Source organism: Ambystoma mexicanum, chromosome 3q (genome assembly GCF_040938575.1).
Source record: "Ambystoma mexicanum isolate Mex_15411 chromosome 3q, UKY_AmexF1_1, whole genome shotgun sequence".
NCBI classification, from domain to species: domain Eukaryota; kingdom Metazoa; phylum Chordata; class Amphibia; order Caudata; family Ambystomatidae; genus Ambystoma; species Ambystoma mexicanum.
In genome coordinates this window covers 767,617,435-767,629,749 of record NC_090926.1, presented here as the reverse complement: position 1 = coordinate 767,629,749, position 12,315 = coordinate 767,617,435, and the positions used below count along the sequence as shown (strand labels likewise).

The window sequence follows — 12,315 nt, the reverse complement described above, 5'->3', positions numbered from 1 at the left end:
CGTATTACAAATGGCTTCCACTCTGGTCGTTCCCTGGCTTCACCCCCACACAAGATAAGCTCCTTATGCGTCACTGGTCTGACCTGGGATACAGATCATTCTCCGACTTGTTCCCCGATGGGAAATTCATCACCCGAGATACGTGGAAGCCAGGGCACTCCAAGTCCTCACTGGAGCTGCTGCAATACTTTCGACTTAGGACGGCAGTCCAAGACATGTGGCCTTCGTATCCGGACGAACCCCCGGAGCCCCCCGAGATATGCTACATTGCCAATTCTGCTGGTGGTAAGGGCATTGTGTCCTCTCTGTATAAAATGTTGATGGCGCGAGCCCTAGAACCACCCCCACACTATTCGGGATGCTTGGAGTCGGGATCTGGGATTAGACATCACGGATAATATGTGGACTAAAATGTGCATGCATACACGCAAGGTTTCTCTTAACTCCAGCGTTAGATGTGTTCAATACAAGCTACTCAATCGCCTGTACTACACTCCCTACGCTATGGGGAAATTTGCCCGGGATCAATCCCACCCCTGTCAAAGATGTAGATCCAATGATGCGGACCATGCTCACATGTTCTGGTCTTGTGGGGCATTGGCCCCGTTCTGGGAAGCGGTGCTTGAGACCCTCTCCGAAATAGTGGGGTTCTGTGTTGACCCGGACCCCCTGTCTCTGCTGTTTGGGCTCTGGGAGGGGGCTTAGGCGAAACGGGAAGCTAAGTTTCTGAATGTGGCAGCGATTGAGGCCAAGAAATGCATCCTGCAATGTTGGAAGCGCAGATCCCCCCCTTCCCTAGAAATGTGGCTGAGAGCCCTTACCTGGACACAATCTTGTGAAGAAGACTACATCAACATGTTGCCTAGTAATGCTCGACCTAAAAACATATGGACAGAGTTTTGTAGCTACTTGAACCGCAAGGTTGACCTGGAGCTTCTGTCATCTCCCCCATCTCCAGATCAGGGGACTGATCGTACTACATGATATATGGCTCTATTGTAATCAACCCGCTGTTAGGAGCACATGTGATATTCTGTAGAATCTGTGCTTTATCATTCACTCTTCAAATATGCAATGTGTGTTATTGGTGTAACCTGTAATGTGCCAGCCACTACTTCTTGCCAACAAAAGAAAAAGTTACCAAAAAAAAAGTTACAAAAAATAAATAATAATAGTAAAATGGTAGAATAGAACCTGTAAGAAGAGAAGAAGAGATTGAAGAATGATGCGAAAGACCAAAAAGTAGACAAATAGCAGTTATAAATTGAGTGTAGAGGGGTAAGACGAGATGCAGGAAGTCTAATCAGGAGTGGCAAGCAATAGTCAATAGAGGAGAAAATTAAGGCATAGGAGTTTGGTAGCGTGAAAAGAAAGAAAAAAACAGGCACAACGAAGATTAAAGAGAAGAAAGCGACAGTTATGGGCAGTAAGGCAAATGTGGAAGGAGTAGGAGAGAGGAGTCAAAGAGAACGGCGAGATTCTGAGCAGAAGGGAAAAAGGATAACAGAGAGGGGAGTGGGAGAGAGAAAATAAAGAGGAGGAAGGGAGTGGCAGAGGAGGGAGGGAGATAACAACTTCCGTTTGAGATGGATTGAGATGAAGGAAATGAGAGCTGATCCAGGGTTGGATGGAAGAAAGACTTGGGAATGAAGAGAGTCAGACAATTCAGAAAAAGAGAAATAGATTTGGCAGTCGGCGAAGTATCGGCGAAGAAGTGACAGGAAAGGTTGAAAGAAGGGATGAAGAGGAAAAAAAGATAGTATACAGTTTTGCAGGAGAGGCTATGTGTTGGAAAAGCCAGTCTGCCTTCAGTGTATACCATTGCAGTTGCAAGATTCCACCTTAAAAACTCAGGAATAGTGCAGATTGCGCACAGTGTGAAGCAGTGTATATTACAGTTTTGCAGGAGAGGCTATGGGCCTCATTACGAGTCATGCCGGTAAGGGAAAAATGATGCCAGTATGTAAATACCGGCATCATTTAACGTTCCGTTGCATTCTGACCCGCAAACCCGGTATGAACGGCACCGTTATTTACGGTGCCGCTAATAGCAGCATAGGCGCGTACACGCGCCTCTTCAGGTATACCAGCATGCCGGTAATAGGGGGCAATCACAACCCATGCAAACATGCAAATACCGGCATCGCAAACACGGTAACAACGGGCTGCATGATGCCGGAAAAACAGGCATCGCGGACCACCCGCAAACAGCAACCAAGATACAAGGCAGCTGCCACAGGTGCACACAATCCCCACAGGTGGAGTCAAAGGAGGCTGCACCAGTATGAACTGAGCACACCCACACACCACAACGCCCCCCCCACAGGTGTAGGCAATGCAGAGTGGGCCAGTACAAAAGGAGCACACCTACACACCACACCCCTTCCTACACCAAAATGCTACCACTAGCATTTGCAATCATGGCGCAGGAGGACATGCCTATACTGCTACAACTACAGCAACAACAACAACAGCAGCAGCAAGAACAGGCAGCACAGAGGAGACGCAGGAGGAGGGTGAGACAGGCCCAGCAATTACCACCAGCGCAGCCACCGGCGCCTCGTAGGCAGCCACCAATCCCTCGCACCAGACCCAGCCTATTCAACCTAACCCCTGAGCAGATCCACACCCTGTACCGGTTGGACCGTGACACCATCACCACCATAGTGGACATGATACAGAACGACATTGTCAGCCACATACAAATACGCACTGCCATCCTCCCACTACTGAAGGTGGTGTCTGTGCTACACTTCCTGACCACAGACACCTACCAACGCACAGTGGGCCAGCTGCATGGCATTTCACAACCACTATTCTCACGCATGCTGAACCAAGTGCTGGATGCCCTCCTGAAGAACGCAAGCACCCACATATCCCTACCACGGACTGGTCAGGAGATAGCCGAAAATAAAGTAGGATTCCATGCACTGGCAGGCATGCCCAATTGTGTCGGTGCCATCGACTGCACGCACCCATGTGGAATTGGTAGCCCGCATGCCATAGAGGCGGTGTACCGCAATCGCAAGCAATACCACTCCATCAATGTGCAAATGGTATGTGACTCCAGCAAGATCATCACCCATTGCTGCGCCCGATTTCCTGGATCCACACATGATGCCATGGTACTGCGCAACTCCACGCTACCCCGTCACATGGAGCGACATGCTGGACCACGTGCCTGGCTGCTCGGTGAGTTGCACAACAGGCCCATGGCCATGCTGTGGGGTACTCATGTGTGCGGATGCAGAAGGGGGGGGATAGTACACCTGGGTGGGAAAGGGGGGGTAGTTTAGCAGGGTGGGAAAGGGGGGGGATAGTTTACCAGGGTGGGAAAGGGGGGTTAAAAGTACACCTGGGTAGCAATAGCCAGTGAGTGGAGAATGAATGCAGAGCTAAACACTCCTCACCTGACACAGCCAAACTGAAAATGACACATCACTGGGCCACATATAACAAATAATGCAAATGGATGACAACAAGTAAGAGGCACAACCAGGGCACCATGGTGATGGTAAGCAATGCATGACTGAATAGGATGGCAACTGTGCCAATGCGGCCAGTGTGACCATGCATAGCAAAGAGTATACAGCATGAATTGGAGGCTAAACACTGTCGCACTGCCACATCACATCTGCCTCAGCATGCATGCTTACACCCTGCATCATCTATTCAACCCCATCCAGTGTTCCACACCTCTTTACAGTATACATTCCATATAGGTGACTATTTGGTACACGTACAGGGACATGTGCATGCTCGCACCTAATAGCTGCTGCCATGACCTTGCTCCCTGAAGGTGTCAGTTCAGAGTGACACACACCTATTTGTATCTGCTTGCAGGTGATGGAGGATATCCCTTGAGGCCGTGGCTACTTACCACTGTGCGGAACCCGCAGAACAGCCATGAAGAGGAGTACAATTGTGTGCACACTCGTACCCGTGTTGTGACTGAACAGACCTTTGACCTGTTGAAGGCGCGGTTCCGCTGCCTAAGCAGGTCTGGTGGGGCACTCCTATATAGGCCTGAGAAGGTGGCAAAGATCACCATGGCCTGTGTCATGCTGCCAACATGTGCGTCTGAAGGAATGTACCACTGCCACCTGACATTGACATGCATGGCCCGGGTGAGGATGAAGGGGATGGAGACGGAGGCGAAGGAGCCCCCCTGCCAATACGTGATGCACGGGACGGCCATGCTGTACGCCAAGCACTAATTGACGAATACTTTTAAGACACAGGGACCATGAATGACTTTTGTCAGTCAGACACTGGGCCAATGTGAACATGCACAAAGGGAATGTTGTAATTTGGACACTGAACACCGTAACACATTAAATGGATGCACACCAAAAATAACAATGTCCAGCCAGGGATTGTTCTCCAGAAAACTTGTGTATTATATGAAAGTGCAAAACTGTGCCCACTCCCCTCTCCCACAATCCCCCAACAAACTCCCTCACCCACCCCACAGATCCCAAATGTCCCCATGTGCGCAACAAACAGTGTTGCCTTCACCAATGCTACTCCTCACATTTTTTCAATTTTTCAGAAAGTCACTTTTTGGCGACTTTTGGGTCTGGGGGTTCCATGGCCATGCGCCGTGCGCTCCAGCGCGCTATGCGCACAGGGCTTAATTGAACAGAGGTGGAAGGTGTTGACGTGGTGGATGTGTCAATTGTCAATCCCCTTGCAGACCCATGGTGTGGCTGCTGCACTTGCCTGATGTTGGCTAGTAGGGCCTCGGTCAGTGACCCCATGCACTGCCTGAATGCAGACGTGGATGTCTCCACGGCAGCTGTATTTCCAGCAATGGCCGTGGCTATGGCCTTCATGGCCTCATTACCGACAAATACCTGTTGCCGCATAATCTGCAGCATCTCATCTTGGCGGGCCTCCACCCTTGACAGACAGACCTCAAAGGGGGTTTCTGTCGCAGGTGTACCGGTGGTGGAAGGCAGGGTGGTGGAAGGCAGGGTGGTGGAAGGCTGGGTGGTGGAAGGCTGGGTGGTGGAAGGCAGGGTGGTGCAAGGCAGGGTGGTGCAAGGCTGGGTGGTGCAAGGCTGGGTGGTGCAAGGCTGGGTGGTGCAAGGCTGGGTGGTGCAAGGCTGGGTGGTGGAAGGCAGGGTGGTGGAAGGCTGGGTGGTGGAAGGCAGGGTGGTGGAAGGCTGGGTGGTGGCAGGCACCTGCGTGGGGCCCTCGTCCTGGGCACTGTCGTCCGCGAAAATGCCGATGTCCGAATCTCCTAGGTCAGAGTCATGGAGACATGCGTCATCCAGGCTCTCTGTCTCCGCAGGGGTGGAGGGGGTGCCAATGGGTGTTGGGCTGGGCAATCCCAAAGATTCTTCAGCCTCTTCGACCACCTCTGTGGACACGACGTACGTGGTGGCCGGTGGTACAGCTGGCACTATCGCAGCAGGTGCACCCTGCAGAGATGATGCCTTGTGTGACACACTGGGAGTGGTCGCAGGCAATTCTTTCGAGGAGGGGGTTGCGGTGGCCCTGGTGCCCTTGCGTGCACTGGATGTGCTTGCCCCCCTGTCCTGGGTTCCACCTTCCTCATCGGTGCCTGGGGGATAGAAGAGATGCAGGTCATCAGTGAGATTGCCAAATGGCAGCTGTGATTTGTTGCACTGTAATATCTTGATACATTCAGGCATGATTTCTTTTCTGTTGTGTGGCATTTGGTGTACTGAGGGGACATGTTGGCAATGATTGCATGGCTGGTGGCAATGGATTGTCTAGGTGTGGGGGGCGGACAGGGGCATGGATGGGTCATGTTGCACCTCTGTTGGGTTTACATATTTCACGCAGCATGCGTGTGGTGCAGGGGGTGGCAATCAGTATTCTGTTGGTGAGTTGATGTTGCCTTGGGTAAAGGAATTGCCTTGCCTAATCCCACCTCACTTGTGTCACATCATGTTTTGTTATTGGAGGATGTGATGGTTCACTCACCTTCCTCTGTTGTATTAGCTACCCTGAACTCCTGCTCTCCGATCCCCTCTATGGATTCTGGGTCGATGAATCCACTTGCAATCTCCTCCCATGTGGTGAGCTTAACAGGGGAGTGTGTGCCACCGCCTGTCGCCATTGCAGCCCTCCGGTTCTCCGCAAGGATCTTCCGGACACGGAGGCGGAGATCGTCCCAGCGCTTTCTGCAATCCCGGACACTCCTTGGGGTGCTCCCCACTGCTGTTACCCTCTGCGCAACCTCCTGCCACACCTGTTTTTTACACGTTTGGGCCGCATGTTTCAGGTTCGTGCTTCGGATTATGTCAGCATGCTGTTGTAGGGTGTCCGCTAGCATTGTCAATTCAGCATCTGAAAAGCGCTGCTTCCTCTTCCTTTGTGAGCTTTTTCCGGTGGCCTTTGACATCCTGGTTGGGTTTTGGCACTCAACAACACGGGTGTAGTGGTAGTAATGGAGGATGGAAATGGATTGTGTTTTTAAAGATGGCCGCCGGCCCATTTCCCGTTCCTGCGCGATGATGTAATTTCCGGGTCAGTTTTTTGCGTACACAGTAATAACATGCCGGTATTACCGAGCCTGTATTTACGAGTTAGTGTGAGGCGGTAGCGCAATGGGCGGGCACCACAATGCCAGTATAGGGGGCTTGGAGGCCCTTTACCGGCATGGCGGTATTGCCACTACCGGAATGGGGAAACCGCGTGCTTGCGCACTCGTAATGACCCGCTATTAGCGGGTTCATACGTGCACGGACCCGCTCATTCTGGCATGCCGGTAATTAACCCGGTTTCACCGGGCAACTCATAATGAGACCCTATGTGTTGAAAACGTCAGTCTCCCTTCAGTGTCTACCACTGCTGTTTTAATGCTCCACCTTAAAAACCCAGGTATAGCTTGTAGCGCACGCGGTGTGAAGCAGTGAAGCAGTGTGAATTACAGTTTTACAGTTTGGCAAGTGAGACGCTGCGGCCCGTGTTCTCCTTCAGCTGCTCTTGCAAGAAAGAAGTATTCACTGCCATGTACCCCACAGCCCCTTTGCCAATCTATCCTGTTTGGGGAATAGGGTGGAGCCTGTCCTGGTCAAGGAATGCCTTATTCTATCTACGGCCTCAGGAGGAGGAGTGGCCCTCAAGGTAAGGTACGTGGTGTGCCCCCTGTTCGAGACACGGTGCCTGGGGAGGACGTTATGGTGGATGACGGCTGCAGCAATCGACTGTGACAAAAACGTGCCACAACCAGATCCTAAGCCTAAGTGTATGGGTAAGCTTAAGCCCTCTCTGTTCTGTTCCCCACTCATGGCCTTTAATTCTAGAATTGGGACCAGCTGTGACATGGCGGTAGTTCCATTTGCAGGGTCCGCCCCCCGGCGTCCCTAGTCGCAAAGTTGTGAGATTTTACGCATCAACTCCTCTTCTACTGCCCTCAGGCTCTTTGGAGTCAAGAAGCGGCGGCACCGTGATGGTTCCATAGGTCTCGCCTGCCCCGCCAGCTGCTAGGACAAACGTAGTGAGACCAGCAGTCTTTGTTTTTGGGCAATTTGGACCAGGGCTTTTGAAAGATGGCCCCAGACACATAACCCATTCCATCTTTATCTCATTTGGTTGCTTTGACTGCGGCCCCCTCTGTCCCACCCGTTTCAGCAGCCTCAGGAGCTGCAGTTCTGGATGATTCTTTCCAGGTTCTATTGTCAGCCAGTAAGGGTCTGCTCCGTGAAATTACTGACTTGGAAATTCTATCAAATTATGAGGACAAGGCCTTGTAAGCTGGAGGTGTGGCAACGGGTGTTTTCAAAAGTATTAGTAACCAATGTTTGTCTAGCTAACTCTTCCATTGCTGCACCACCAGAGGGCATTGTCCCATTGGCCACTTCACGGTCTGCCGGTCACGGTATGCTGTAGTGAACGACCTCTGGATGTGGAAGCAGTGGTTGCGGGGGCTTTTGGTTTAAGCGGGACTCCGGTACTCTCTAAGATCCGAATAGAGAGCTTAGATAGCTCTTGGGAAAAGGTTTCTCCTCTTTATTCATGTGTACTTAAAGGTGGTCAGCCGGTGCCCGCTTCTATAGTCCCCAACAAAGGCCAGCCTCATGTCCTCCTACAAGCGGATAGCCCTCGGTTGGATTCAACATTGAACAGAGATATGAGCCCCTTTGCCACTTCAGCTCTACAGTTTGGTGAGGCTTCCCCAGTCCTATATGCGGTGAGCCCGCCAACAACTAGGCAGCATGGCTCTGTCATTCTGGTTGATTCCATGATATCTTTAATTTCTACCTTGCATGTTAGCCTAAATTTGGCCCGCAAAGCTTTAACTGATGCACATGAAAGGGTGGGTTGTGTCCTGAGTAATCAGGCACTTGCTTTGAACAAAATGAATGATAGATTTTCATATATTGAAGGATATATTAAGGGTGGTGATCATGCTTGCTTGCCTCCCGGTTATTCTGTGAGGTGTGCCAAGAGGCAGGAGCCTCCGGCCTCCCAGTGTGACACAGCAGGCAATTCAGATTGCAAGGCCAAATTGTGTTAACAACGGCATTGATCACTGCCCTGAAATAGCGGATATCATAATGGTTGAGGACACACCTATTCTTTGCTCTTTACCGTTGGTTGATCAGAGTTTATTTACTGATCAGGTAATCCATTGTGTAACCACTTCTCTACTAAGTGAAAGTATGTTGCAGGTAGTTGAGGACCTGCTGGCCGAGGGGGAGGAGACAGTGGATGCTGTTGTTGATGTAACTGTGGAGGGGGGCGGCTCGGGGGAGTGATGTAAGTGGGGAGTTCCCAATTTTTCAACAGAGGAAAAATAAAAAAAGAAGCAAGATTGGGGCGGTTGTTCCTGAGAATCAAAAAACGAACATGATAAAAAATAATCACTCTAGGGGTTCTCGCAAATTTCTGCAGAATCTATTTTTCCCTCATGCGCCCCCCCACTCCCTTACAGATGCCACCCAGCCTTACCACAACTCCACCGAAACATACAAAGTGGTGGAGGAGCATGAAGCTAACCAGCCTAATAGGTCAGAGCAATTTGAACCTGGAGTGAATGGGGTGGCAACATCAGAAACCACACAGGAGGTAGTGGAAAGTATACAGACAAGACAGGAGGTGGCCGTTGGAATGGATAGCGTGCCCACATCTGTTGGCTTGCTGTCGACATGTTCTGATGTTTCGGCTGGTGTACGTAATATGGCAGTCGAATTTGGGCTGGTTCTTTTGTCCCATGTGGGCTTAGGGATGAAGACAGCCACGCTAAGGGTTACTCAGGAAGTGTTGGGAGAAGGGCCAATATCATGTGAATCAGCCTTATCTTGTGATTCAGTTCGGGCTATGTCTGGCCCTGTGACTCCAATATTCTGCACATTGGGGGAGAGGAGACACATGATTGGTTCTGCCTGCATCTCTGCTGAGTCAGTAGGCAGAGTTGGCTTGCCCATTGCCAAGCATCCAGCTACTGTTGGAGAAACTTCTAACAGACCAGGAGACTATGGTCCTCAATAGAGCTAATGTTCTTAGTTTATTGAGGATTGTACTATGAGAAACCAAAGGGTGTCTTGCTCGCTCGTCCTCTGGGACTTGTCATCCAGGTGGCCAGGACATCGCCATCGCTTTTGGATATAGTTCCTGGGGGTGGACCAGGAGGATCACCTGAGTGAGGGGTCTTCAGGGATTGGGGGTGAGGCAGCCAATGGTGAGACATGGTATTCCACCCTTTTTTGTACACCTAACCCATTCTATTTTTCAGGATTATCCGAGGTCCCAACTCCCCCCTTTCTACACAAACACTGGGCCGAGGAAGAGGGTGACTGAGACTAACAAGACTAACTCTTATACATCGCACTGGACATGTGCCACTAATCGGGTCAGGCAACGTCAGGCACTTGACTTTAAGTACGTACACCTGATACCAAATAGATCTCCTCACACGGATAAAAGGCAGAACCCAGAGACACACTCTGAGCAAGGTAGAACACGAATAAGAGCAGAACTTCTGGGGCAAAGGTGAACCTACTGGAGCAGAGCAAGGGACAGAGGGATGAGAGCAGTGGGTCGGGAACCACAGGAGTTTCCTACAGGAGGTTGTTGCCTCCAAAAGGCAGCAACAGATCAGTAGAAAAGGCCAAATCCCAAAGCAGAAAGCTGCATTGTGTTTCAAGGATGCCAGCGACCCTCCCGGGTGAATGGCAGAGTTGGGGAACGTGAGGCCAAGACTGTGGCTTGGTGACTTCTTCAAGGGGCTTTCTATTAGGTTGCGGGCGCAACGGAGAGATGTAGTATAACATGTTTATATTACAGCAAGTAATTTGTGAAATACTTGAGGGTACCTGGGTCCACAGTTTGTGAGGGCATAGACCACTGGAGGTATAGCGGGATGGATTGTGTACAAGCGGGGCACAGTCTGTGACACAGTGAAGCCATGGCTGGCAATTTGCGTGTGGGTGACATGCCGGGCCTCAAGAGGGTACCTAAGTCAAAAAGGAAGATCTTCCTGGAATCATTCTTGAGTCATCAGGTGACTCCATCCTAGAGTCATCCATGGCTAGTTCAGGGAGATCATCTGAAACCATCCTTAAGTATGTGTATAGGCTGAAATATTCAAATGAGATGACTCTAGAGTTATCACAGAAACTACTCCAAGAGGAGTTCTGATTACTTCCAGTGATGATCTTGTATTACTCCAGGATGACCCCCATGACAACTTCAGGATAGGTGGGGGATTACTCCAGGATGACCCTGTGACAACTTTAGGATGGGTTTGAAATTGTGAACGATTATTGCAGACAACTTCAGGAGGATGTTGCTTTCAAACGATTTAAGAAAAGGGTTTTGATTCCTTGTGTCTAAGATGGGTGGTATTACTATAGGGTTAGACTTATGGATAGTGTACTGGAAAACATGGAATTTGCAGCCGTTACTTGCCATCTTTGCTTTGAGCACTAAAATGTCATTAACTAAGGTTTGCTGATTTAGTATACAAAACTATAAATCCACCCCACGTCAGGAACCAACCTCTAAGCTCCCTCATTTCATATCTCCCCTCTAGCTAACATGGCATCACACCCAATAAACTCCCACAATTACAAATCACTGCACTAAAATAAACACTTTCAGTGACCTAAACAGAAGGTCTACCTGCATGACAAGTCTACCTGCATGACAAGACTGTCGATCACTTCACCCAATATCACTATGAGCAGCTAGCAATTAGTTCGACCATTCACCACACCCAAGAAAACATTAGCTGACCCCCAACAGAAATCCAATAGCACAAAAACATGTACCATTTACAAGTTGGCACCAACCTACAAATTCACCACATCAACTATAATAGTTGTACACACAAGATCACTTGCCTCCAGTTTCACAGAGCAGCATGTGAGCTACAATTAGATTGTAGAATAGTAGCAGTGGCTGACGTAGCAACCAAACTCGGTTGTGGGGATGTTCAAATTCCATTGTTTTTTTAAAAACCGTAATCTGAAAGATTGCACAGGTGTGTGGTTACGTGTAGGTGTCACTTCATGGTCCAAACAGGCACGACCGTCATACTGTGACAAGAACACACTGTTAAGAAGACGTGGTGATAGAGTTGAGCTTGTCAAATTAGATCTGTCCGACAAAACATTTGTAGCAGACAATTGACGGGTTACTTTATAGTCCAATATTTTACAGTTGTTGCACAGCTACATCTCTGGGAACTGAAACATTACACAGACATCTGCCGATTTAATACTGTGTCAATTGTCCAGGTGAAGTAATAGGCAGGTTCTGAGGAAGGAATGAAGAACACTAGCCATCCCTGCCAAAAAGGTTTTCCAACTTTTGTGAACAGCCATTAATACATTTTAGAATAGCCCGTTTTCACCCATCAGCTTTTAAAATATAATTCTCTTGGTTTTTTTTCACTGCATCTTCTTTTTCCAGATTCCACCAGAGCTGCTTTTTCTCCTCTAACTTTCTTTTTAATGCCTCAATTATAGCTTTTCGTTATTTCATCAAATGTTTCCTGTGTCTTAATACTGTTTCTTGGCTGCGGATATGAAAAAGGCAAGTTGAAATTTCATAATGTGACTACCAATACAACAAACATTTTGCCTGAGCTGTACACTGGGGTGACTCCCCTTAAGCGTGACCCTATCCACCCCCTTGGAGTTTTGCTTATTCTTGCTCTCCTTGGCGGTTTCCCTCCCTCCCCATGCAGCTACCCACAACTCAGTGTAGCTGCACACATAACAATGTGTATGGGTACATTTCGTTGAGAGTGCGCCGTGACCACTATAATTTATAAATAGTGGCGAGCTGCATCACCAATTCCACAAGGTCTACACATAAAGACCTTGAATGAAT

General features: G+C 49.4%; 1 protein-coding gene across 10 annotated transcripts in view; it reads right to left on the bottom strand.

Moving 5' to 3' along the window:
- LOC138582968 (salivary glue protein Sgs-3-like) overlaps positions 1-12,315 on the bottom strand; it is a 62,944-nt gene that overhangs the window by 36,218 nt on the left and 14,411 nt on the right. For 9 of the 10 annotated variants that reach the window (XM_069654785.1, XM_069654781.1, XM_069654783.1 and 6 more), the window contains one exon: positions 4,490-11,998. The exons of the other annotated variant lie outside the window; for it this stretch is intronic. In XM_069654785.1, coding sequence (XP_069510886.1) covers positions 4,557-5,684 — 1,128 coding nt within the window. In that variant the 5' untranslated portion in view covers positions 5,685-11,998 and the 3' untranslated portion in view covers positions 4,490-4,556. Of the gene's footprint in view, positions 1-4,489; positions 11,999-12,315 lie in introns of those variants that run through there. 10 annotated transcript variants of the gene reach the window in all.